The sequence below is a fragment of the Leuresthes tenuis genome, unplaced genomic scaffold, assembly GCF_036924035.1.
Source record: "Leuresthes tenuis unplaced genomic scaffold, fLeuTen1.0.hap1 SCAF_2, whole genome shotgun sequence".
Lineage (NCBI taxonomy): Eukaryota > Metazoa > Chordata > Actinopteri > Atheriniformes > Atherinopsidae > Leuresthes > Leuresthes tenuis.
The window spans coordinates 21,750,755-21,777,581 of NW_027325356.1; the positions used below are offsets into that span (position 1 = coordinate 21,750,755).

General features: G+C 40.4%; 1 protein-coding gene across 6 annotated transcripts in view; it reads right to left on the reverse strand.

The window, feature by feature from the left end:
- Positions 1-26,827, reverse strand: part of sox6 (SRY-box transcription factor 6) — a 129,776-nt gene that overhangs the window by 57,577 nt on the left and 45,372 nt on the right. For all 6 annotated transcript variants that reach the window (XM_072380650.1, XM_072380652.1, XM_072380654.1 and 3 more), the window contains 2 exons: positions 23,995-24,205; positions 7,142-7,231 (listed from right to left, as the gene is read on the reverse strand). In XM_072380650.1, the coding sequence (XP_072236751.1) occupies positions 7,142-7,231; positions 23,995-24,205 (301 nt within the window). The remainder of the gene's footprint in view (positions 1-7,141; positions 7,232-23,994; positions 24,206-26,827) is intronic.

A 26,827-nucleotide genomic window follows, 5' to 3' on the forward strand; every position in this document is an offset into this window, starting at 1 on the left:
TCACCTGATCCTTTGTCTATTCTTTCTGTGAAAAACATAAAGAGGCCAACTGAGTTGCGACAAACAGTATCTTTTTGTACCTTCTATAGTGGCCAAAATAGGATTTTTATTTGCTCACAGAGCTCTGTCAAAAGCCATGACTGCTGCTTTGATAAAAACAAGAAACCCAAATTCTCTCTTGTGTTATTAACTTTCCAGTGATCAGAATAGTTCATATTGTGGATCTATATTGGCAGGAAACCTAATATAACAGCAGCTTTCATGGCATTCATTTGATTTTAACTACTATTTGCACACTTGTTCAGCAACGCCACAAGGCCATATGTGTTTCCAGTAATATGGTGTTAATGTGCCGCGATGTCTTACAACCAAGACAATATGAGCAACAGCTGTTTCACCTGGCTTGCTGCCTCTGCTGTGATATAAAGGCTGTTAATCTTGCCAATAAAACCCCATTAACAAGCAAGAAGCAGTGACTCACAAGCACGTCATCCCTAGCAGTAATTACTCTCTGTACTCAAGCTTACCTGTTATATGTCTGAACACATAAGCTTGTTCAGTTAAAAAACTTCCATCACCTTGGTCTAAAGTAGAATCTTCTCAAAACTTTAAAACCACTTAAACTGACATCAGCCCAGACGTTATTAGCTTCTTACTGCTCTAGTATGTTACCTGCTCAGCACAGATCTTTAAAAACTTCATTTTCTGATTGGCATGTGGAGAGGTATTAATAAAAGCACTCTTCCTCTGCTGTGATTTTGCTGGTCATGGTGAACACTGATGGAGACTAATATTTTGATGATAGAGAAAGCTTCACTCTTCAGTATAATTATGCTAATGTAACAGCTCTAGCACTTCACTGACTGTCCATGACACCAGACAAACTACTTCATAAAAGCCAAGTCAGAGGCTCAACCTGAACACATTTCTCCACAGGGTATGGCAGTGACCCTTAAATTCACACTGACAATAAAAGATAACTTTACACAGAAACCTTCCATCTGTTCTTTCAGTGGTCAAATGCACAATTCTTTGACTTTTTGAATATAAAGCAACATACCAGGCATCCAGATGTATGTATGCAGGGCAGTATATAAAAGCAAAATACAATTACATGAAAACAATAATTGTCTCCAGTTGTTCTATTAATCTTTCATTGCATTTATGTTAAGATATCCATCTTCTGTACCCTTAAAATACAGAAACAATGCAAACTTTTCAAGGTCCCTCACATATAAAAGCCGACCAAACAGTGATGAAGGCAGTGGCTTACTGTGTGAATTAGTAGTTAGATGTTATCTCATTCTTTTGAAAGAGAATTTATTCATAGATCTTATCTATACAACTGATAAATACATCAGAAAGTGCTTTTTTCCTTGGTTTGTGCAATAGAGACTGTTGCTTTTGTTGAACAAGTGTTTTTCAAACAATGCCTGCAGTTGGTCTGAGTTTAATCCAGATCACAACAATGAAACAAGAGGAATAACAAGAAGCAAAGATAACTGAAAGTTGTACTTACAAGGTCTACATGAACACCTGCGTAGCTGTACACATCTCATCATTAAATCTAACAACGTATCATAGCTGTTTGTATTGCACCTCACACTGACATTGAAACAGCAGAGTGAGCTTTGTTAGGGCAGTGAATCCATGATGCCAAAAGAGAATTTAAAGACTAACCCAGACTAGAGCTGTAGGGCTTGTGATGAAGCAACAGAGTAGTGATTCTGCAGCCTGGTTACAGGCATGAAGGAAAATCTTTGGATGTGTGCATATGGACAAGAATTATGTGTTCTAAGCATTACATCGATTAAAAAAATAATAATAAAATAAATCAGTGTTTCCACTTTTGTAGTGGTAATATGTAAACACTATTTCTTATTCATTCTGTGAAAAGCGTAGCTTCATTAAAGGCCTATAAACGCCAATAAAGGCAGTTCATTCGTACTGGTATGTAAGAAAATGAATGATGAGGATGAATAAAACTACTTTACTTGTTGGTTCTCGATATCAAGTCTTTCAGATAATATCAAGGTGTTTTAGATCATTCAAGAGGCACATTATCCAGCATATCCTGGACCTACCCTAGGATCCCCTCCTGGTAGGACATGCTACAAATATCTCAACTAGGAGGTCTCTCGCAGGTATCTGTCAATAGCACTGCGAAACATCCTACACGATCCATTAAGATTCTTTTTTTTTATTTCTATTTTTTCTTTAGAAGAGGGAGAACGGAGATTTGGATGAGAAAGAACAAGCCAAGAATAATGTTTTGAAGTTACAAGAAGGCAATTGAGAAATATCAGTCAACATTGTATGATAAATTGGACTGGGTGTCTTTAGAAAGGCTGCTGAACACCTCTATTTGCTAACTGGCATGCTCTTTTGTGATGGTCTCTAAGATTCAGAAATACTAATGCTGTGTTTTATCTATTCACAGCTAAATAATATGTTGGTTTTCATTTACATCCTTAGCACAATCTCAGGTCAGCCCATTCACCTTTCATGGTTGTGAAAATACAACTAGCTTTTGCTGCAGGAAAAAAAAGTTCCCAGTATTTTAGTAGAACATCCTTTCACAAATGACATCTTTCATCTTTGTAAAGCCCTGTAAATATTTTACAGTCTCTTCAAATGAAAAAAAGGGCAGATTTGTTTGCATGCAATGTGTGATATACTGTTGAATATCAAACTATAGTAGAGCACAGGCATATAAACACGGAGGATTCTGTCCTAATAGCACACGTACACATACACATATGAGCGCAGAACTAGTTTTTTTTTTTTTTTTTACTCCATTGCCACAAGCTAAATTCCTCAATTCATTAGAGGAGAAAAACACACAGTCCAACACTGACATGCATTCATCTGGCAAATGTGGCCTGAGGAATAATGATTTACTGTGGCTCATATTTCACCTGAGTGCACAGGGCAAACAGTTGACTGAAGTGTTGTGGAGAAAATGCTAACTGAGGCATTTTTGACTGGAGCAACAGGACAGATGCTGTTTTGTGCTATTTGTGTCAATGTTTTTAAATGTTTGAGTTGATATAAGAAACATAATATACACTGTGTAGTTAAAATACACAAATCATTTGGATACTATCCAAATGTGTAAATTTTTATGTTTATTTCATATATACACACACATATATATACACACATATATATGTATATATATGTATATTATATATATAAAAATGTACATATACATGTATATGTATATATATATATATATATATATATATATATATATACATTTTTTTCCTATATGTTTCTAAAGCTACACAAGATGACTTTGCTGTGAAATGTATTTTTTTTGTGTGTGTTCTCGTCTGACCAGCAATTCATGGAACTGGTAACCATGAAGTAAAAATTTTAAGTAAATAAGCGTGTTTTGAAGCTAATGCGAACGGCTCAACAATATGGGCTCTGTGTTCACACAGTGGACTCCTTTCTGTCTGTGCAGGAGTGTGGCCACCACAGGTAGGACCAGCATCAAATCAGTCTCAGCTGCCACCCTGCCCTGCCCTCTGCTCTGCTCCTAAAGAGCTTCCACTTATCTGCCTGCCACAGGACTGTCTGTGTGCACCCGACCACTGTCATGTAGACACCATTCTCAAATTGATTGTGACAGTGCAGGAGTCCTGATTTTTCTGCTTTGAAATTCAAGCTGCCGTTTCAACACGACAGTATGGTGTTCAGCTTTTTTCTTTCTTTCTCTTTTCTTTAACAGATTCCAGGAGAATGAATCCAGCTTGTGTTCCAATTTAGAAACTACACATTTTCGTCTGGTTTGAGTGAATGCTTAAGCAGAGTGTGTGTGCATAAAATTTTTTCTTTTTCTTTTGAGTAAGTTCAAGCGGGGGGGGGGGGGGGGGGTAGAGAACTGCCACTGAGCAAGGAAACTTAAACAGCTCTGTTGAGTATGAAGCTCAAAGAACATGAACAGAGCAAACATGCAACAGAAAGGATATTTATTTGCTTCAGGACACTGTGTATTTGTGTATGTTCGTGTATTTGCATATTTTTTCCATAGCATACGTATTACTATAAATGTCCTACTGTACTGCATCACGTGGAAAAGAAAAAGATTCTCTGAAGTATATAATTATAAATGTCAAGTCTAAGTATCTACATCTGAAGTCTTTATCTCGGTCTAGTTTTTCCCTTGCACTCCTTCCACCTTGCCTTCTATTATCTGCTACTTTGTGTGGTTTGGAGCCCTTCCAACCAGCCTCCTTTTCTTGCGCTGTGGTTTTGTTCAGGAGATTTCATCGTTTCTGCAGATTGACAGCTAAGCTCAGGTATGAAAACAAACAGTTAGCTCTGGAATTGACGGGTGAAAAGAAATCCGCCACTAATGCTCCCTCACAAACTCTCCTTTTCGCGAGCACCAACTGATACTAAGCCCTAACAGCATACAGATGGAGATTTGAAGTCATTAACCCTTAATAACACCATCCTACATGTCTGGTTTAAGATCACCACCTTTATTGGATTATTTTATGTTTCTACAGACTCTGAATTAAAACCTAAAACAAGACATTATGCAGCCAAACACCCACACGACAATGAGCTGTAATTACAGATGTGTCATCTGTAAGAGGTAAATAGTTGGGTTAGCAGACCCTGAAAAGCAAACCTCTGATGCTGTTGATACTATTGTTTTGTTTTGTTTGTTTACTGTACTGTGTGTTCACTTCAACAGGATAAAGTATTCAGGGCATGTTTGAACACAACTGCCGTAAAAGAATGTCTCTCTTTTCATGGGTAAACCCTCAGGTCAAATTCTGTCACACCAATCGATTTTCATTTTATATTTGTTTTCCAAGAACGGGACGAAAAGTTATTTCCACACCAGTCAGATTCCACCACTTGCGTCTGCAATTACACAGTCACTTGTCTTTCAAGGTTTTCATGGTACAATGTCAAAAGGAAGGCTAAAAGGTGTTCAGTATAATTGGTGATCTGCATAGAATATACAAGGCCGCTCAGCCAGTAGGTATTCTATTCTTTATCTGCGTGTCAGCTTTTATTCCTCACTATCTTTCATTCATTTGAAACCAACAGACATGTTTGCCTTTTGTCCTCATTTTAACCTAACAATTAATTGAAACTCAGATTCATCGTCACACTTTAGATCTTAATCATAAGGTGTTTTCTGCTTGGTACCTTTGTTTGTGTTTTAATTAGTCAGACCTTGTGCATCTTCAACCCTCGGCTTCTTTTTAATTGCCTGTATTTACATCAGGCAGACATCAAACGTAGAGAGAGAGACATTTGTAAGGGTGAGCACAAAGAAGCCCTTTGAAATGTCTACAGTCATATGAAATGGCATGCTAATTAAAAATCTAAGGCTGCCTCTGTGATAGGAGAAGCATTTATATTTGTAACTGTGGTGTATAGACTGTCTCCATAACTCAACAACACACAGAGGCCATAGTGTTTATTATCAGGCTCCCTACCTGTTTACAGACCACCAAGTAACCTTCATGTTCCCATTCATCAAACAGCAGAAATGCCCTGCCTGTAATTTAGCACACCCGATTTCAAAAGGCTAAATCATTTTAAACATTTTACCTCATGCACTTTGATCTACACTGACACACAGTACACTAGGGCAGATACAATGAATCTAGTTTACCAAGCAGTCATTCATCCTGCAGTTCATTAAGGTTATTGCCAATGAATATAATTATTAGAACATTCCAGATCCGTTTTTCCTTCCCTGTGGAAGAGGAGTATTCGATAATTAAAACAAAATGCTAGTTTTACTTATGTGCCATCCATGCAAGTAAGAATTCAACCAATGATATGGTGAACTCCTTTTATGTTTGTGAACTACCTTCATTAAACATTAAAGAGCCTATATTACGCTCATATATAGTTTAGTTTGGGTATCTACTGGAAAAAAAGTAAACATGCTATGATGTTCAAGAAACATACTAATTTTTTAAACTGTACATAGATGCAGAACCTTGTGTTTTTTTTAGGGCCCTGCTCCAAGATGGTCCAGTATGCTCTGATCAATAAGCATATTGGATGAAATTGGCTGAATGTAAGAATGATGCGCAATCTTTTTTGTGATGTTTGTAAAACTAGCCTTTTTGAAAGGCTAAGTGAAAGAAGAACGGCCTGGACTACAAACAAGGCAATTAAGTAACTGTTTTCTGTGAGATAAAAACTACTTTTGGTGTGGTCTTCAGGCTTTGTTCTGCAGACCTTTTCCATAAACATAAAGCTAAACAACACAGTAAAGGTAATGGGAAAGCCCAGATAGGGTATTATGACCTCTTAAATGAAAACAATAGTGTAATACTGGGGGAAAAAAAAACATAACTCACATAATTTAAATGGTTTTCAAAAAACATTAAAACAAGACACAAAAAGTTATCTGATGAAGTGCGGGGCCATTGGCAGCTCTGTGTTATCAGCCAGCTGGTATTGTGCTTTCCTGTGCTTTATAAACACACCCGCTTTCAGTAACAGTCAGTGCTAAGGACTAAGCAGCAGCCCTGCCCATCTCTAGTCCACCTTCACCCTGTCATAAACAGAGATTTTGGGGGAGTGCTGAGTTGTGCTTTGCCGTGGTGCGCTGGATACGCTGTGCAGGGCGTTCTCTGTCAGAGTCGAGACATTCCACTCAAACGCAAGCTCACTGAGGAGAGTGCTGTGCACGTCTCCACGCTGTCTCCTCTCCTATCTGAGCGGCTTCTCTTCTTTCAGCCCAGCCATGCTCTGTTTACATCAAGCACACTTAAAGTTCAACAATTGCCAGAGCAGCATGAATGCTCTGCATGTGCCGGAGCTGAGTAACAGGGCTCTGGGCCGTCTGAAGGGACAACAACAATAAGGCACTGACAAGCACAGAGAGTCTCAGAATATGTCTAAACGGGCTGGAATTTGAAAGAAAAGCACTTTGGATGGAGTTGGGCATTCCAACAAAAGATAAGGGAGGAGAGACATGAATGAGGAGGGCAGCCAAAGGCCTTTGTTTTATTTCAAAGTACAAGGCATTTTCTGATAATTCAGTACATATATTATGTAAGTCTGATGGGAGTCAGGAGCTTTCTTAGATGGCTCAGTGTTATTTGTGAGACAAATCTGCTTGGTTCCGATGCAATCTCAGTATTCTTACCTTTTACTTCTGCCAGCAGCTCACTGGTGTTGAGCCTCTCCATCTTCTCCTTCCAGTCTTTAGAAAGAAGTTTTTCCATACATGATGAATCTAAAAAAGACAAATGAAAAAGCACATAGAAATTCATTTTCAGCTGTAGTCATATTTTTCTTTGCATAATACTGCGCATGGTATATGGCTTCTTTTTGATAATTCTGCAGATGTAATAATTCAATTAACTTAAATGAAAAGTCAGTGAGATGAAAGAGAGGCATTTTATTTGATGGTGAACATTAAAAAAGACTCAGCCTAACAGCTGAGAAATGAGCCAAGGGTGGAGTGACAAGAGAAGACAGCACTGTGACGATAACATAAGGGCAGAGACACACATTAAGTGGGAGGCAAGGAGTGAGACTGGGCACGTCCAAATGTTCACATAGCTGCCAATGATGAAAACAATTAACATTTGTCCAGCAGACAATGAATCAGAGGAGGAATGGCTGCAATCTGCCATGCTGTCGCTGGTGTAGCTGATAAAGAACATACTGGGCTGGCTGACCCAGGCCTCCACCATCTCTAGGCTGCACAGGGTTCAGCCTGTTCTAATCAAATACCAGCAGCACAAGTAAGCCTCCAAAACTCCACCTTGAGTCGCTCCTTCAACAAACTGCTTCAGTCTGAAGCAGAGTCTGACTAAAAGCAAGCTTGCTAAGTGCTGCAAGCTTGCTCCTGTTAAGATTTTTTTTTCTTAAGTGGCAGTCATGTCTCATATCAGATGACTATCTAATGATTGTCCTCAGGTTTTATATATTGTCTGAGGATGACATAATCAATAAAAGTTGTTTCTCAAGATTGGACATGAAATCCAAAACCACAGCAAACAGAAATTACTACCACAAAGCCCTGGGGCACCATAATGAGCTGTTGACCACGTATCTAACAGGGTTTCATTTATGAGCCTCTTTCTTCCGACAGGAAGACACAATTCATAAACAAGAGGTTTAAAAATAATACCACACAGGAGGTCTTTTTCTGTTTGGTCTCGCTGTAAAGTGCTTTTTGTTGTAGTGTTTTCTAGGTTGCACAAAATTTTAAACAGAAACAGGGAAGAAAGTTTAAGAATGGCCCGTCAAATGCAACATTCTGGCCGTTATCAGCTTTGACATCAAACACAGAGGAGATTTATACAGTTGAGGATGTATACAAGTGTTGTTTCCTTTTATCCATCTGTTACATCTCTTGCCCACTTTCACAAACCAAACACCATTGCTCCTTCAGCCAAACACACTGACTTCAGACGAACAGGGAGTAACACGGGGTCAGTAGTTCTCGTGGCCTTGTTTAAGGATGGCTTTCAGGGAGATCAAGCAGAGTCACCATTTTGTTTGATTGTCCACTTCCTCCAGTGCGATGGGGGTCGACAGGACATCTTCAGCTCAGGGTCATTATAACATTACTTCTGCTTTATTGACTTTCCAATTCCCAACTCAGTTTGTCCCCTTGACCCTAAAAGAGGAAGGGAGAAAAAGCTGTGTGTTCTGTGTGTGTTGGTGTGTGTTAACTCCCTGCGTGGCACAAAGATCACAGATCTTAAAACAGGGGTTAAGGGCAGGGGGAGTAGCAAAGCTCAGCTCTTCTTCCCTGCCTCTCACCCCTGGATGAGACAGCTTCCTCTCTCAGAACAACAAACTCCCTCCAAATCAGAATCCTAACACACACAGGGCACCAGCGCTTGACATTTTTTCCCTTCAACCAAAGAAAAGTCTGATTTTAAAAGTGCTGAAAAGGGGAATTAGACAAACACACTGAACATATGTTTATATGCACACATATGCTCCCTCTTACTAGCACACACACATATGCACGCACACTTTCATAACAGATGCTCGTCCAGCACTTGATCATTAAGGAATGCACCAACAGTTGGAGATAATGCGGTGCCAGCTTCCATTCTACTCCAGTCCTCCCCCTCCCTTCCACCTCCCTCCCAGGAGAGCCGCCGCTCCCTCACTTCTCCATCCCCTCTGCTGGGCCAGACACGACCTGCCAAGTCCTCCAGAACGAGAGACTACAGCTGGAATGCACTGCTGTCCTCCCTGAGCTTCCACCTGGGAGAGGTGAATAATGACCTGGATTAGTCTATAAAATAACTCTAAAACACCTTTCAGTGTTCGAGCAGTGTGGACACAACAGGCAACCAAAAATGGGTTTGGTGAAAAGAGAGCAACTTGTGCGCAGGCGTAGTTGAAAAAAACTAAACAGTAAATGAGTCGGATGTCTGGCTTTTTTCAAAGCAGCCTTCCACAGCCTATTTCCTTCAAGAATTTAGATTAATAGGGGAGACTGCTATTTCAGTTTTTAAAATACATGTCTCTGTTCTCAGGAGAAATTAAAAATGCCAATGGAAACACTGGTTAGTATCAATATACTAATTACTGTCAGGTTAAGACAGAAAATGTTTGATACACACTGCATTTGACATAAAACAACAGATTATTTGGGAAAAGAATTCACACTTGACTCCTGATTTTTGTGAAATTGAGTGGAAAAGCAATTTATGACAACTAGTGGTGAACTTTCATGTTTTGGTGTAAAGTTCGCCACTCTTGTCCTTTCAAAGTAGGACATCACATTCTGGGGAATTAGCTTAAACAAGAGAAGAGTCCAGTAAGTTTATTTTTATTTTCCTGTGGGGGCTATTAAATCTCTCACACCCCCACCCTTCCATTTTTTTCCTCCCCCTCTTGAGATAAAATGCTCTGTGGCTGGGGAGCAGGCCATTCAGCTGGGATGAGAATGGAATGAAAACAATAGCCCTTATCAGGCTCTTATTTACATTTTCCCAGCGTCCCTGCAGTAGACAGCTTGGCTTGTCACCAAGCCCAGATCGCCCCACTGGACTAGGACCAACTTCCTCCAGCCCCACTGATTCCAATGGTCCCTATGGACCCTTGCCTGGCACAGACCCCCCTCTACTCTGCAGCGAGCACAGATAGCAACATACAATACAAAACTACTGGAGTGTGTGTCCAAGATGTTTTCCCATTGAGAGAAGAATGACTTCTGGACTACTAAGCTCATTTGAGTCTTATTGTCTCCTCTCAGGGGCTGGTGCTATGGAACTGGAAAAATGCCCTTAACCCTTTCTTGATTTATTTTTTGAGTTTTCAAATGGCACACAGAACGAAGTGACTAGTCATTACTGTTTTAATACTGCCAAATTCAGTCTGTTTGTCTCTTATCAGGGCTGTCATCTCTAGTGTACAGCTTTCTTATGCAGGTATTCTGTGATCTTATTAATGTGGGTGAACAAGCGCAGGAACTGAGACACCTAAACCTGAGATGAGTTGGCAAGATTAGACTATTTCTTTTTTTCTTTTCCACTGTATTAAAAACAAAGCTAATGATCCTCATAAATCTCAACAAAGGAATGTTTCTAAGTTGATATGTGACATAAACAAAGTCTTCAGCACCTGGCAGCCTGGGGTGCCAGAATATCATGTTGAGCATAAACCATAGGAGGAAAACTACAGTCAGAGGCAGGTTATGACTATCTGTCCTGACACCGACTGACTCCCTGACAGTTTTGAAGAAAAATCGTGTTTTTGTCTATCATTGTCTGTCTTATTCAGCGTTCTCCCACAGTTTTTTCTCTGTTTTTTTCTTTCTGGTAAAAACTAATAATCTGACTCTGGTTTTTGTTGTTCTCACTGCAAGACAAAATACTTTCATTAAATTCAATCAATTCCATCAATATCTGCAATTGGGAAGGAAAGTTGGGGTAAAGTCATTTGCTTATTTCTATTTCTATCGCTCAAATCACAGCGTTATACCAAATAGAAAAATGAATGCAGCCCCAAACAAATCTAATTTAGTCTCTTTAGAATTAGAATGGGCAGCAGTACAGCAGATCTTAAAAATTCATGATGCACTAATTTAACAATGACTGTCCAGACAGAAGTGGAATTATAAAATAGGATGTCTATGTTAAAGCCAGCAAATAATCAACAGCTACTTTGGCAACTTCACTTTAACTTATCAGTGTTTTCAATCTGTGATAGGTTTACTACATTTGTTGATGGAAAACAACACACTATCAGGTTTTGGAAGACCATGACCACCTCAAAGCACAAAAATGGTTTGTTGCAACATGCAGCAGCGGGTGTTTTATTACCCCGGGTTGTCAGCGATGAACACGTTTTAACTGCTTGCCACAATCTGAACCTCTCTGTGTGCACTATTCTCCCAGGAGAAAGATGATACTTGTGTTTGAGTGTTTGTTGTGTTGAAAAGCCACTGGCAGAGAAAAGAGGGCTGTCTGAGAGAGTCAATTTTTGCCATAAGTCGTGGATAAAAAACTAAGAGACCTCCACTTTAGCATTGGTCTTGTACAGTATATTAGTTGTCTCAGCCTCAAGGAGAAATGTGTAATTACCAAATCGATGATCAGCTGACGCCGACCATTTGAATAATTTCCTTCAGATAACGCAGAGGATCAGACAGCAGGACAAATAGGGGCAAATAGACAATTTGTAGTTGCAGTGTAGGGCAGAGGAGCTTCGAATAGAGGGTATATACAGAGAGTCTAAATAAGAGAATATCCATATCCAGTTATAGTCAACTGAACCAACCTAGACACAGAAAGAAGAAGTGGGTTTCTGAAAGATCCGTGAACTGGAAAAAACAAGCTAAGGAGTGTACAGGTAAAATAAGAGGAAGTTTCTCCAGAAAATTAGAACAGCCACTCAAAAACCAGAAATCTATGATTGCAGCCTGGTGATTATTAGTTTATTCGTGATATTTCATTAAGGTAAAGAGCTGAATAAAATGGGATGTAATTTGATGTTGATAAATGCTTTAAATCAATAATTATATACAATGTCAGCTACATGCTGCCACATTTGACAAACTTCTTTATGTTGTCAGTATAATATTACTTCACATGCAATAAGGAGAATTCAATAAAATAATCAAGGAGAACTTAATGAGTTTTTTTCTAAAAGCTATTAAATTCTGACTTTTTTTTTTTACATTCACCGTTATGTCTTTTGAGGCATAAATCCTTAGATTTAGTCAGAATCTCAGACTAACAATGACAGGTTAACTTCTAATTTCTCATCCCCTCTGCACTGCACGGGAAACAAATCAAAAGTCGAGATTTTTAAAAAAGAAAATGACTGTGACACACTCCAAGAAGTCCTTTGAATATCTTAATCACAGGCACACTAAAAACAAGACCCCATCATCAAACCAAATAAAACATAATAATTACAAGAGGCAGGCAGGGAAGTGAAATCCAGAGAGAAAACATGTTTTTGTCATTCAGCCGGTAGTCCCTGAGACAACAGCTGTTGGATGCTGCAAATACTCCTGAAGTCTCCATAATCATGCTGTTATTGAAGTGAGGACAAAAAGGGCACTAATTGCAAGGGAGCAATCGGAACGCAATAGGTTACACACCCGGGTGATGCTGCACAATGCAAACTCTGAAGAGGCAGCTTGGGGGGGGAGAAAAAAAACATTCTGAGCACAACACTCCGTTGTCGCTCAATTTCAGGCAATTACCTTTCCTCGTTGTCAACAGTTGTAATAACCTCTACCATTTCCAGAGGACTCTTTGGTGCAGTTAAATAATTCCAGCTTTTTAAAATGTAATTACTGGTGATGGCATGCATAAATAAAGAAGTCCAGTTCCTTGCATCAGTGTCAGTGCACTGCAGAACACCTGCACCTCATGGTGGGCTTTCTTTAACTGACACCTAATTATTATTCCACTTGGTGAACATCTCTCTTAGTCACCTTTAGACTATCCAGTTTGGTCATGTAAACACAGTTGCTATAAATATACTGCAGGTAATCTAAATAAGATGAGCTTCATATGAGAGAAAACATATTTCTGTTTCAGTACTTCCATCTTCTCCCAACTTCTGATTCTGCCTTCCTTTCTAAATCCCTGCCAAAATCAGCTGTTAGTCTCTTAAACGTAATGGGTCAGCAGAAGATTTTTTTCTAAGTCAAAGGTCTTTTCATGAACAGGCTTTTGAGGCTTTGGAAAAGCTTTAATGAGGGCCGACATGGGATTAACAGTTAAATACAAAGTACTTTTCACTGTAAACACTACTTCCGACTTTTTCATTGATGTTTGTAAACATTTGCTAGCAGCAAATTTAAATCTATTTCCCCCTTCTATCGCACGGAAACTTTCAGAGTCAAAGGCAAAGTGGAATCAAAGAGTTTGACACATGCGAGCACAGGTCAAACCTACTACAAGCTGTGAATTTGAGTAAACAGAAACAATCTGCAGGTAACTTTCTGGGCCCTTTAGAGCTTGCCTTGAGAAGCAGAACACACTTGCCTCTGTGCAGAGGAGCCTCTTTCCTATCCTGCATCTATAGCTGCACTGACCAACATGTTAATCCCACAGAACTGACCTGCCCATTCTGAGGAACCATCTACACACAGCACCCTGACCTTTCTAAATAGGACACGTGTCTATCAAGCATATATGAATTAAGCAGCCCCGAGAGGCTTCACCTCCTGAGCTGAGCAGCATGTGACCTCTCCCAATCCATTTTACTGCGGCACTCTGTGGCAATCAGGCTTGAATTATTAAAGTGAGCAGTGAGCAATGATCAATTCATTGCGGCCCTTGCTCGCAGGCTGCCCGGCCGTACTTCAGCAGAAATGACATTGAGAACACTTCGGTGTGCTTCCAGACAATGCACATAAATGTGAAATATGACAGACCAAATATGTCAATAATCATAACTGTACAGACTGAGGCCATGTCCAGGCTAATCCCACTGAAATGCTGTTAGATGACAATGAAGTGCTTTCTTGAGAGAAAAAGAGGTTCAGGGGTATATGATAATACTGTATGTTAAGAAGTGCTGGGTATTAAACTTTCTGAGAAAACCGTGTCGTATTTTTGCTCATAATGAATATTCTGTGCATATTTTTGTAATTTCTTGGAAGAAATCCCCCAAAGACTTGTAGTCATATTGCAGCCTGAACTACTTCTCATCTTCACAAGTTTTACAGTGAAAAACAAAAGCAAAGACATTTGAAAAGGAACCTGGAAATAGGAGAAGAGTGAGGGGAAAAAAGAAATCCAATCAAAACTTTGCAAGGAGGAGATGAGGAGCCAAGATAAACCAGTACTCAGAACCCCCAAAACTGCAATCTCCCCTTAAGCCGGAGAGTGGCAGCTGGCAGAACAGCTGGTGAATAGGATTAATGTCAGAAGAATGAAATAAAACTCAACATATGTCCGAGCCTGAGGTGTTGGGACTGTGCGTGATTGTGCCCCCGATGGATGCCATGTGTGCAGCTGGAAGAAGCTGCTGCGCTGCTCTGCTTTCTACCCCACAAGGTCACTTTTAAGAACTACGACCATTAAATGCTTGGATAGCAAAATTAACTTTTCATTCCCTCTTCTCTCTCTTCCTTTGCTTTTAAGTCTTTATTCAGACAGCAGAGGGAGTCTTTTGAACATTGCTATCAATACAAAATTCAGAGAATCAAACAACTGCAACTTTGATGCAACCAAAGAAGAACAAATAAGGCATGTCAAAAGATTCAGACAAGGCCAAAATTTAGTGGAGATTTTATTGAACTGGATAGCAAAATAACTTATCGAAATCCTATTTGCCTTTTCGTACTATTTAAGCCTTTCATATATATATATATATATATATACACACTATGTTATCTATCTATTTTGTTATCTATTTTTAACATGCCAACTACAGTGAAAAAAAAGAGACAACTTCTAGAATCTAAACCGATGCTGATGAGAGGATCAGTACAGGATAAAGATTACGAGGAGAGATATGTAGACTTGATTTCAATTTATAATTTCCATTTGATGTTGGCAATCATTACGGTCCACACACTGTAATAAATTATAATAATTCTGCACAAAAATTTAATTACTGGGTACCTTGCATTGGGGAGATTTTTTGGGGGGTACCCAGCAATTTAACTGTCAGACATAAACTATCCTGCTAATCAATGCTGAAAAACATTCACATTTATTCATCTATGTTAAATTAATAGACGTGTGAGGAAAACGAGTAGCACAGTGATCGTGGCAGTTCAGTGTGATTTAGTAAATTAATGGGTGTCTGACTCCACAAGGACAAAAAGAGACTAATAGGATCCACATGAATGGTTTACAGTTTGCAGTGAAGGGTTAGGGTGTCTGGTATAGACCCTAAAACTTTATCTCAGGAACACTGGACAGCAGAGTTGCGAAATACATACACATATATATATATATATATATATATATATATATATATGTGTATGTGTGTGTGTGTGTGTGTGTTTGTGTGTGTGTGTAAGACATTGTGCATTTGGTAATACATAGTACTGTGAATGTGTTGGCTATTTCTACAGTGTGTGTGTGTGTGTGTGTGTGTGTGACTATCCTCTAACTGTACCTTCTCATTAAACAACAGTTTTTGGTGGAAAAAACTGATGCTTTTTCCTCATAATTACAGTTGTTTATTGAATCAGTTTTGTTTACTAAAATTCAAAAAGCACACATACTGTTCATTGGACCGTAAGAAAAAAGGTCAATATTTTTAGATTACAGTAATTGCTCTCTGAGGAAGAAAAGGAGATACATGCACCCACCAAAAAAGAGACTATTTTAATGTTCAATAGCAGCCCTAATTGGTCAGGATCTGTGTATTTGTATTCATCTTATCAAATTCTGAATTTTTACAACTTTATTGACACATTTAATAACAAAATACAACAACAATTTGAGAACAAGTGTTGGTTCACTGTACGGTTATGACTCTTGCCTCAGTACTAGATAAAGAAATCATGTAGTTGCCGTAGCACATCTAAAGGTTAAGCATTCCAAATTTCAGAAAGTCCCCATTCCTTTGCCCTCAGCTAAGTGTCTCAATGTGCTGTTGTTCAAGTTCAGCAACAATGGACGCTGTATTTTTCTTTTCAGTCAGCCCATTCCCTTCCTGTGGGATACAGAGCCATACGGACTGCAACCTGCTGGGCAAAGATGGAGAAATTTGCCTCTCATGAGCGACTGAGCTTATTGGTCCAGGTCACAACAGGGAAGCTAACAACAGGCTTATAGCACTGGCTTTGTTGAGTAAAGTGCCACCCATCCAGAAATAATATGACAAAGAAGAAGCCAGGAGATGATCGCTGCAGTAAACAGTACAAGTATATATAGAGTATATGCACTATATGAGTCTAATGCTGTCTTTTTTGTTATATGGGATTTAGGAAAAGTCTCCAAAAAATCATTAATCCTAATTTTAGATATTAACATACATTTATTGACTGACTTCCATGACAGACAATTGTCAATCTAGCATCACATGAATTATTAAATGGCATCTCTTAAAAATGACAAAAGATGTTCCTCTTAAGGGTGATGATATGAATCCATTCATTGGCACTCATGTTTTGCAATGCAATAAAACACAGTTCCTTTAATTTATTTTGACATTTCATCACACCTTCTCATGCATGTAATATTATTGAACAAGGAGAGGGAAAGGCATTGAGTGGGACAAAACCTGTGTTTTACTGCTGATTAAATAGTCTCTTTGTTCATGAGCCTGTTCATCAAAGTTTGTTGTAAGATATTCATGCTTGCTGTTAAGATGGGAAAAAACAATGCAGATATGTTAATAAGCTTCATCTAGGCAACTTGTCATGTTTGGTTGTGTCAAGGCGGATCTCTTTTCTAGATGGCTGACGTATCTCTGACTTACAGAGAAAGCCTGAAATCTGCTCTGAAATCATTAGCAGGCCACAGAGGCTGTCTGTGCCCAGGGTGTGTGTTACACTCACACTATTTTGATCCTTGGTCAGATGACACCGGTTCTTTTGTCAAGTTATGTGTGCAGAATGTTTGGGAGCTGAATGCCAAAGCTAGGACAGGGATACTTAACTGCCATAGTTTCCCAGTGTAACACTACTGCAGGCATTAGAGTACACACACACACACAGCAGGACACATGTGCCTTCACTCTGCCCCACATCCCGCTGTGGAGCAGCCCCCATTCTTCCTATTTCTGACTGCTTCAGCAACCCCTACTCCAATGACTGTTTGCAGTTTGTCTGCATATGACCCTCTTCATGTTTTTTTATAACTGCAAAACAAGGCTGTTATCTCCCACTTGTAGCCTACATGGCCTAGTGACAAATATAGTAGCATTAATGGCCTCTGCCTTCTTGCATGTCAGCACTGCACTCCCTCCATGTCTCTCTGAAAACTGTGCAGTCACATAAAACAGTCAGGCCATCATAAACTACTGCTAATTTTACCATTGAGTTATTCGAATGCAGCAAATGAGGTGATCTATTGTTTTCTCTTGACAACAAAAAAAATCTAATATCTAAACTACAAATGCAATAATGCCACTGACTGTGTTTCTGTGTAGCTCATTATGAATGCAGTTAATGAGCCATACCTACAGCCTGTGTGTGGGTGTGTGAATATGTAAAGACAAATAAAGCTCTGTGCAACTCTGGCCGTGATTTGTCTCTTAGAGACACCCGTTTCCTCCTATCAAGGGGTTCCTGTGCAGCTAGTATGCCAGGATCACAATGGGAGTTTTGTGCGGCCTGGGCGCAGGGGGACACACTGAACAGCTGAAACCCAGGGAAGATGGCCCCTGGAATGCTCCACAGCAGTTGCTACTGTTGACTAATCGGAATATGAGAACTAGGGAAGGTGATCTTGAATGCAAAGAATGGCACATTGAAGAAGCAGCTGCTTGTTTTGTCATCTGAATGACCAAGACAGCAGAAAGGGTTCCCGTTTTGAAGGGGCAACAAAATCTATATCTTAGCTTGTGTAAAGTGAAACCTGTGTTGGCCCTATGGGGACAAGCCTGTGTCATGTGCGGGCTCTGTTTTGGAACAGATAGTAAATACATAATTCAGCAGTGTACCAGGCTCTTTGGGCTGACTATTTCCCTCATGCAGGCACTCCATTTAGCAGTGGGCTCTGATCTCAGCCTGGCAGCAGAGCAACTTTGCCAGTGGAGAGCAAGAAAGGGTGGGAGAGAAAATTCATAGGAGGAAGGAAAATGTTGATCTGGGCCAGATAAGGGTGACAATATGATAAAGTAGAGGACTGAGAAAAAAAAATACAAGAGGAGAGGCGGGACAAGGAGAAAAGCAAAAACCAGAGAAGAAGGATAAGGATTATAAGAAAGAATAGGAAAGAGTGAGAGGCCGAGTGTTGGTTTTGTGAAAGTTCACGTCAGTCTGGCATGCTGCCTTCGGCATACAGCCGAAAAATCTATTTAACGTCTGCTTCATTGGGTGACAAGAGAGTTGATTGGCAGAGAGCAGAGAGCCACTTTTGATCATGTGTCCTAACAAGCGATTCCAGCTCATGTCTCTTCAGCCTGAACAGATCTACATTACCTATTCAAACAAAAGTGACAGACCAGAGCACTGCTCCACTGAGCTGCTCCACCACAGGCCAAGAGCGAACACACATACATGCTCATACACAGACACACACACACACAGGAAGACCCCCACTGACACATGCAAGCGTGAACACACACACACACACACACACATACACACAGAAATACTGGCTATTTGATCAAATAGATTATCAGGATAAAGAGCATGCTGAAATTTGTTGACAGAAACAACAGATTATCAAAGGTTGTTGGAACATAGCACACAGGGGAGATGCTTGACAGATATTTGGCCTGTGTAAAAGTTCTGACAGGAAGGTCCTGGCCTTATCCTGTCTGGAAGGGTGCTTCACTCAGATGCAGCGTAGAGCGATGTGTGAAGAATGCCTCAAAGTCGGCAGCCAAGGCAACTGGATTTCCAGTCCTTATTGCATATGCATGGAGTCAGAGGCTCATGCTCAGATCATTATAACAAAGATTCCTATTAATTAGGTGGGATAAAGCAGAACCAGATGACATGGCAGCTGGGATGAGACGAGAGGGGAGAAGGGCGGGAACTAAAAGAGGAGGGAGAGAGTGCATCAATCTGTTTTGGGGACAGGGAAGGTATGTTTTTGTAATACAAAGTATAATCCAGATTATACACTCTATAATCAACCTTAAGAAAACCTATCAAAATCTCTTTATTGCTGCATTTAAAGTAAATTAAAGAACAAAAATAAATGAGTTGACACCATCAACACCTGCAGCCAATTTCCAGACAGCCTCCTCATAGAGTCAGCAGGAGCTGTGACACTGACAGGGAACAGTGTTACAACAGAGTCAAGAGTTCATCAGTGCTAATCAGACCACAGGCTTAGAGCTGATCCTATTCTCTTCCAAACCTTTCACCCATCCCTGAATCTCATTACATGGCATGTTGTAATAGCAGATAATGACCTGGGGCTACTCACACAATACAGATCACTCCCCCACACTCAACCTACTGCACAGTCATTATACAGTGATAATACACAGCCTCACCAGGGGGATTACACTTACAAATAGAGAAGAGGGAGAGGAACACAGGTCTAAGTGGTTATGTGGAATCACATACAATTCACATGTATCACCCTGTGCCCGAAAACAATTAGTATGGTGGCAAACCCTGCTGAGCTGCTTTCTGTAACAAGTAATGGTTAGGTGACCTGCTGCTGTAATAGGAGAAGTCTTTTCTCAGTAGCCATTAAATATCCTTCTCTCTGAGATTAAAAAGTGGCTGCAGTTTGCCTGGTGGTATGGCTCCCCTTTGCTGAGCTAATTAGCCATGACTCTGTCAAAGAGCTCCAGGTGTTGATTATTCTGTTGGAGCACCAACTCTATCCACTATACCTTGTCTAAAATGGGATAGAATTGTAAAAATTAAAAGCTCCTTTTTGTGTGTTTTTTTCTTGCACTTATGTCTTGACATATGTTACCACCTCAGTGTCTGTGCTCGCCATTCTTTTCTAGAATGGAAGGTGGCAAAAAAGAGGTATAGATATTCACTGATTATACTGTAGCTAAAGATCATGTGTAAAAAGTCACTGTTTTCTCAGCATCCTTGGAACTGAGCCAGTTCACTGTCAACGTCGTTTCTATGGTAGTCAACGTAGACAATGTGAAAGGTTCATTTGAATAACAAGAGGCCAGAACATTTATTTAACTCTTTAATTTAAGAACATTCATCCATCCATTTTCTATACCCGCTTAATCCAATTTGGGGTCACGGGGGGGCTGGAGCCTATCCCAGCTGTCATTGGGTGAGAGGCAGGGTACACCCTGGACAGGTCGCCAGTCCATCACAGGGCCACACAGAGACAAATGAAACAAACGACCATGCACGCTCACACTCACTCATAAGGACGATTTAGAGACACCAATTAACCTAACATGCGTGTTTTTTAGATGGTGGGAGGAAGCCAGAGTACCTGGAGTGAACCCACGCATACACGGGGAGAACAAGCAAACTCCACACAGAAAGGCCCCAGGCAGGAATGGAACCTGAAGTCCTCTTGCTGTGAGGTGACAGTGCTAACCACCACACCACAGTGCAGCCCATTTAAGAACATACTCTATTTACTCATAATTTCGTAAAAAAGATCTGACAGAAACTACCCCTCGCCCAAAAAACCCCACATAAAATACACACACACATGCACAAACACAACGAAACAAAATGTTCAGTCCTGGGTGTGCTGGCAAGACAGTACTAAGCCCAGGAAAATCCCTAAAAGCTACGTCAGGAGACTAAAACCCAATTACATGTCCTTGTCTTGGGGACGATCATAAAGACTCAACACACAAGTATTTCTGTGTTGACTTGCACAGTATTGATTCATACTTTAGTGCATTATATAAAACTGTTCTAATTGCACGTGAATCAAAGCAAGGTCACCTTGGGTTTTTATAATGGTGGCTATTTTTCTTTTTACCCTAATACATAATACTGACATTTTTAACTCTTGACAAGTGCTGTCTGGAGACTTATCCATAAGTAATGCATTTACAATACCAAGTAAATAAACATGGGGCACAATCGTTAGCCCTGCTGGCAACTGGGTCTAATAGAGCTTTTACAGCAAAGGTGACTATTCAGCTAAATGCAGTGCTCACTGCTGGGAGGACATTTTCATTCATTAGCACAGTCACAAGCACTTAAAGCACTTTAAGGACCAGAGATGGAGAGTAAGGGTGGAAGGATAGAGAAGGTGAAAGGGTACAAATATGGAGAGATGGAGGGATGGAGGAATAATACTTAAAATATTGCGAGACTCTATTGTTGCAAGGTTTATTAGACATTGTGGTAAATGAGGAAATGTAGCCAATAATTGAACTGAATGAAGGCAGACAATGTTAGTGGAAGATGTAAAAGTATTACTTTCCATTAATTTGTGGACTTCCTTATCTGTTCATTTCTACTGATAGTTCAGTAAATCAAAATCACCCCCCCCAAAATATATATATATCAAGAGCTTTGTTTTACTCTACTGACATGGTGAGGCCCTAAGATAGATGCCACTATCACAACACTGTAGAGGTGATTGGCATGTTCTGTTTATCACAGCAAAAGACATAAAGTTACAAACAAAGATGCATAGAAAAAGATCTAAAGTACGTCTTGGAGGCTTGGCAAATCGAGAATCTACATGTAAGTTTAAGTGGGATTTAATGTTCCAAATATGAGCAACATACTGCAAAGAAAGTGCCCCACAGACCACTTGTTTTCCTTTACTTCAGGTCATTGTGTTTATCTTCACTTTATAGAGACAATGAACCATCTTGACCTGACAAGGAAACTCAGAGAAGAATGTTAGCAGATGGTGAAGAGTCTCTGAGGAGCCCTGTGATTCCAACCAGGCAGGCACCAAAGCAGCAAAATTAGACACAACAGTTGTCATGTGTAAATAAGCTTTATATTTAGCTCTACGGTTGCTTGCGACACATTAGAAACATCATTAAGACTGAAAATGACTTCTCCAACATTTATGCATGTGCTTTAATGACTTAATCCAGCCCTTTCCAGTTACAACAGTCTACCTCTCCATAAACAAAGACATGATATTATTACTTCTCAAAGGTTTATTTGAAGTTTTCCATAGGCAGCTCCAAAGAGTCCCCCTCCCTCCATTTTACAGTAATCACTGATCATCATCACTGAAGCTTCCTCGAGTGCTCTCAGGAGCAGAGTACCTCTCGGCTCTTGCAGCACGGGGACAGCAGGCTGAACTTTGTGAGCCTCTTGTCTTCTCCTGTGTTCTCTGCTTAGAAACTAATTTCCTCCAACAAGGGAGTGTATTTTGGTGGGGATGATACACAGTGCATGAGGCAGATCGAGTCACTATTATTAACAGGAGATTAAAACAGCTGTATGGCACTCCAAAGCACCCACTCCTCCCTGCGTTAACATACGGCCCTGGATTACAAGCTCCACTTGACCATTTAAATTACTGCAACAACCAGCCTTCACCAGCTGGGTCTCATTACCATAAGGCCCACTGTCGCTGCCGAGAGCGCTGACGATCTTGCCATGAAAATCAACTCCACAAGAAACAAGACATATGAAATATAGCTTTACCATATGGTAGAACAAAGAAGTGGCAGTAGACCGACTCGCTAGAAGTAGAACCTCTTAACTAACCAGATATTGTCCTATTCGGTGAAGACTGGCATTCTTGTATACTTACTGCTCTAGAACAAGAACAAAACATATCCTTAAGACTCATGTCTGCTAATGTAGTAGAAAACAGAAGAATGTGGAGAAAAAAAAACAAGAATCTTGGGACATATGAAAAACTTAATAATGGAGGAATATCCAACTCTGAACTGTGACTGGATTCTATAATTGCTTACTGTTCAACTAAACCTTGAGTGCTCATTTTGACTGATTTCAGTTATCCATACTTCTGAGTTCTTGAAAAGATCTCTAATTTAATGGTGTTCAGTGGAAACTGGACTGATTGCTCTGTCTGATATGATTCAAACAACAACACAAACAATCAGTCATATCAGGATGTGGCTTAATGATTATGTGGTGGGAGGCCTGTGATGTTCTGACACAAAGATCGCCACATGCACACTTAAAAAAAGAAGTGGCAAATTATTTTTAGGCTAACAGAGGTCTAATTTATTCGTCTGATGAAGTGCTTAAGCTAAGAGCTCCCCAGACAGTAAATGAGACACATGGATTCCCAAGGGGGTTTAACATTTGATTGGATGTAGTTATATTACTACAGCCCTAATTAAGAGGGGGGATGTGTTTCAGCAGCTCTTTCAAATATTTGTTTTTCCGCCATACTCTTGATAGACTGCAGGCTGTAGAAGGGAGAGCCAAGCAGGGTGAAATGGGTGCAGATATGACATAGACCTAACAGTCTTATCACGGAAAGAAAGATTTCTTTCTCTCTGTGTTTCTGCTGTTTTGAGTAAAAATGAACTAATTAGGCACATTAAATGGGAAGGGAAGGGAACAGGACTCCTTGAAAAGGGCTTGGTTTGTTTGTGGGAAGCAAACTTTGATGAATAACTGTGGAGAATGAAAAGTGTTTTGTGTAGCAAAATAAAAAGAGGTAATGTTCCTGGCATCAGGTCAGGACTATGAGTTTTATAGTCAAAGAGTTTTCCTTGGCATGGAGGAGGACCACACTTATGCTGAGGTGCACTGCCACACAGTCTTTGTCACATTGGAGGAGGTTCAGAACAAACTGGAAATACAGTAACGTCAGTATTCCCAGCTTGTGTGTGCCCGCATGAGTGTGTGAGACGAAGAGATACAAGAGAAAAGAGGCAGACACTCAGGAAGCGAGAAAAAGGTAAAAAAGAAAGAGGGAACATTTGTAAAGATCAGGCACACTTAAGAGGAAGACAGCATTCCTTCACTCATTCACCAGACACACACACACACACGCACACACACACACAGAGTCGTACCGTCTTGCTCTGTCTTTGTCATCTCCTCCAGCTTCTTCTGCTTCAGCGTGTCCACTACGTCTGCCAGGCTTCCTTTGCGGCGCTCTGGAGTTCCAAAAGCTGATCCACACAGCAGGTCACTTCGCTCCCGGGCCCCCTCCTCAGGCTTGTGTGGGGAAGTCGAATTGTTCCGGAAGGAGTACAGGGAACATACTTTATTACTGTCAGATTCCTGTAAGACATACAAAAAAAGTTGAGAGGGGAAGCAACATGGGATGGTTATTAAATGAGAGTGTGTTCCTGTGCTCTGTCAGAGCTCCATTGAGCGTTTTGACAGTTTTTCATTCAAATTAGGTGATTGCTAGGTTTTTGCAGTTCAGGGGCGATTTGGCCGAATCAAATGGGTTCTTTCTGGCTTTTCAAAGAGCAGCCTCTGTATTTTCAACAGCGCTTGCTTCTCTGATAAATGAGATATGACAAGTGAAAAATTGAGATGAAATGATGAGGTACACTTTCATCGGGCATATCCATAATGTGCTCAGGCTTTACTATTCATCTACACAAACTACACAGAGAAACCTCCCCAACTATAATCTCTCAAATTGCCGTTGAGAGTGCATTTGTGTTCAGGTGACTGCTGTGTAATTTGTTCATTTTCTACTGGAGACTTATTCTCAGTTGAGTGCCTTGAGCATTCATAAATCTGCGTCCTGTCTCAAGCTGTTGTTGTTTTTTAGTCCCACCTGTGTATGGTTTAGTATTTAACTAAGGGTCCTGTCTCTGGCTGACTGGCTGAGTGCTCCCTGTGCACAAACAGAGATATGAAGGAAACAGGGAGAAGAATGGGGGAGGAGAACACTCTGCACATGGGAGCATATAGTCAGCACGCAGACTGTGGCCGAGGCTTGCGACTGACAGAAGGTGGCGTTAATTATGGTTTGTAGAGTCTGAGAAAGCAGAAGGTAGCTAAGCAGCCAGGAGTCAGAGTTTTTAAGGGGGGACAGTTATCTCTGATTTAAACTTTGGCCCACATAGTCCAAAGAATAAACATGACACACATTTGTAACCAACACATGCTCCACATAGAAAACTATAAGAGAGGGTGTTGCGGCATGTTTAAATGATACAACCATATCTGGAGTCATTGGCAATTTTCAGCAAAAAGTCAGGAATGCAGTAAACTGAGCAGGAATGTTGACAGTGCCAATATCTCATCCCTGTGTGGCATGTCGAGCTCCAGGCAAACTTGCAATGGAGTGTAGGGTGGTCTGGTACCAAGCGCCAGAGTAGCACGGCCGAACGGTCTCCTCTGCACCTCCCTGGCTCTGTGCTAGATGATTATGCAGCGCGGCAGAGACAGTGAAGAGCGCTTGAGGGAAGTGGAGCAGTGCTGGGTTAATCAGCTGGCCTGGGTTCAGGGCACAGCCCACAAAGACGCATGGCACAGCCATAGAGTCAGGTAATCAGCAAGGCAACAATCATTCCTTCCATCTTTTGACTTTCCCTATTCTTTTCTCATTCTCTCGTTTTCCCTCTTCACTTTACGGCTCCTCTCTTTTGCTTATTTTTTTATTCTTTTTTTGGCACATACCTTCATACCCCTGATATCTTTTTCATTCTTTTAATATATTACAGTATAATAATCAGGTTGTCAAAAACAAGAAGAACTGTGCAGCACTTATGATCCATTCCTTGAAATATGGTGGCTGGTCCCCTCATACTTTATCCTTCCAGTCTTTTTAATCTTTTTTTAACCTTTTGGGACATTTTACTCAATTCTAAAGGGATGCTGAATAAATATTGCTTCAAATCAAAGACAGTTCTCAAATCTGGAATCATGAAATCATGGAATCAGAGGTCTGGCTGTAGCAAAAATAAAAAAATAAATAGTCATTATATAAAGTCTATGAGTTAAATAAAACATTAATTGCAGTTATAAACTTCATTATGCTTCGTCATGCAGATTAGTCTCACTATCATCTTTACACTCCAGCATCATGTGGGGTAGTCTGCTTCAGAAGCTATTCGCCTATGTGTTCACGTATATGTAGTGGTGCAATGTTGAGGGTCTCAGTAGCCAACTGCAGAGCTACTTCAGAGGCCCTCTGGGTCTCTTTACCACAGACCCGTCTGTCATAGACAACCACCTGCCTCCTATGTCTATAGCCCACAAGAGCCCGTGCTCTTCCTCGCTCTGCTCACATCAAAGCAACTCAGCACTCAGAATGTACAGCATCTGGGGTCTTGCTGCACATGTAGCCCACACATAATGAGATAAATACCACATATACGATAAAGTCGAGACATTTCTTTAACAGCGACAACAGTCCAAAGCAAGCACACAGATGCAGATAAAACTTCCATTTCATCTGACGTGATGTAATTTTGTGTGCAATCATTCAAAGAAGAGGGTTAGAGATTCATTTTTTGACCTAATAATAGCTCTTGGTTTAGTGTTTGGCAGAGTTCTCTGTTTGAAGACCCCAGATTCCCTGAGGTTTAACTGCATTAGGGGACCATGGGGCTTGAGGGGCTGGGGATAGAGTATCTGCTGAGCTTATTTGTATAAGCCAGAAACAATGAGTGCTTGCTCTGCTTGGGTCTGGATACCCGAGCGAGGACAGTAAGACAGTAGTATACACTAATAAGTTTGAGACAGTCCTCCATGTCAAGGTTTTCTATTTATTCCAAAACCCTTCAGATTTCTACCAAAGAGGCAAGTAAGAATAAATTGCTCAAATTTTTTAAATACACTCTAAACAAACTTTTTTTTCCACTTGTGGGAATCCACTGAAGCTTCAGAGATACCCGAGTAATTTACTTCCTTGTATTGCTTCCAAAAGGAACATCATTG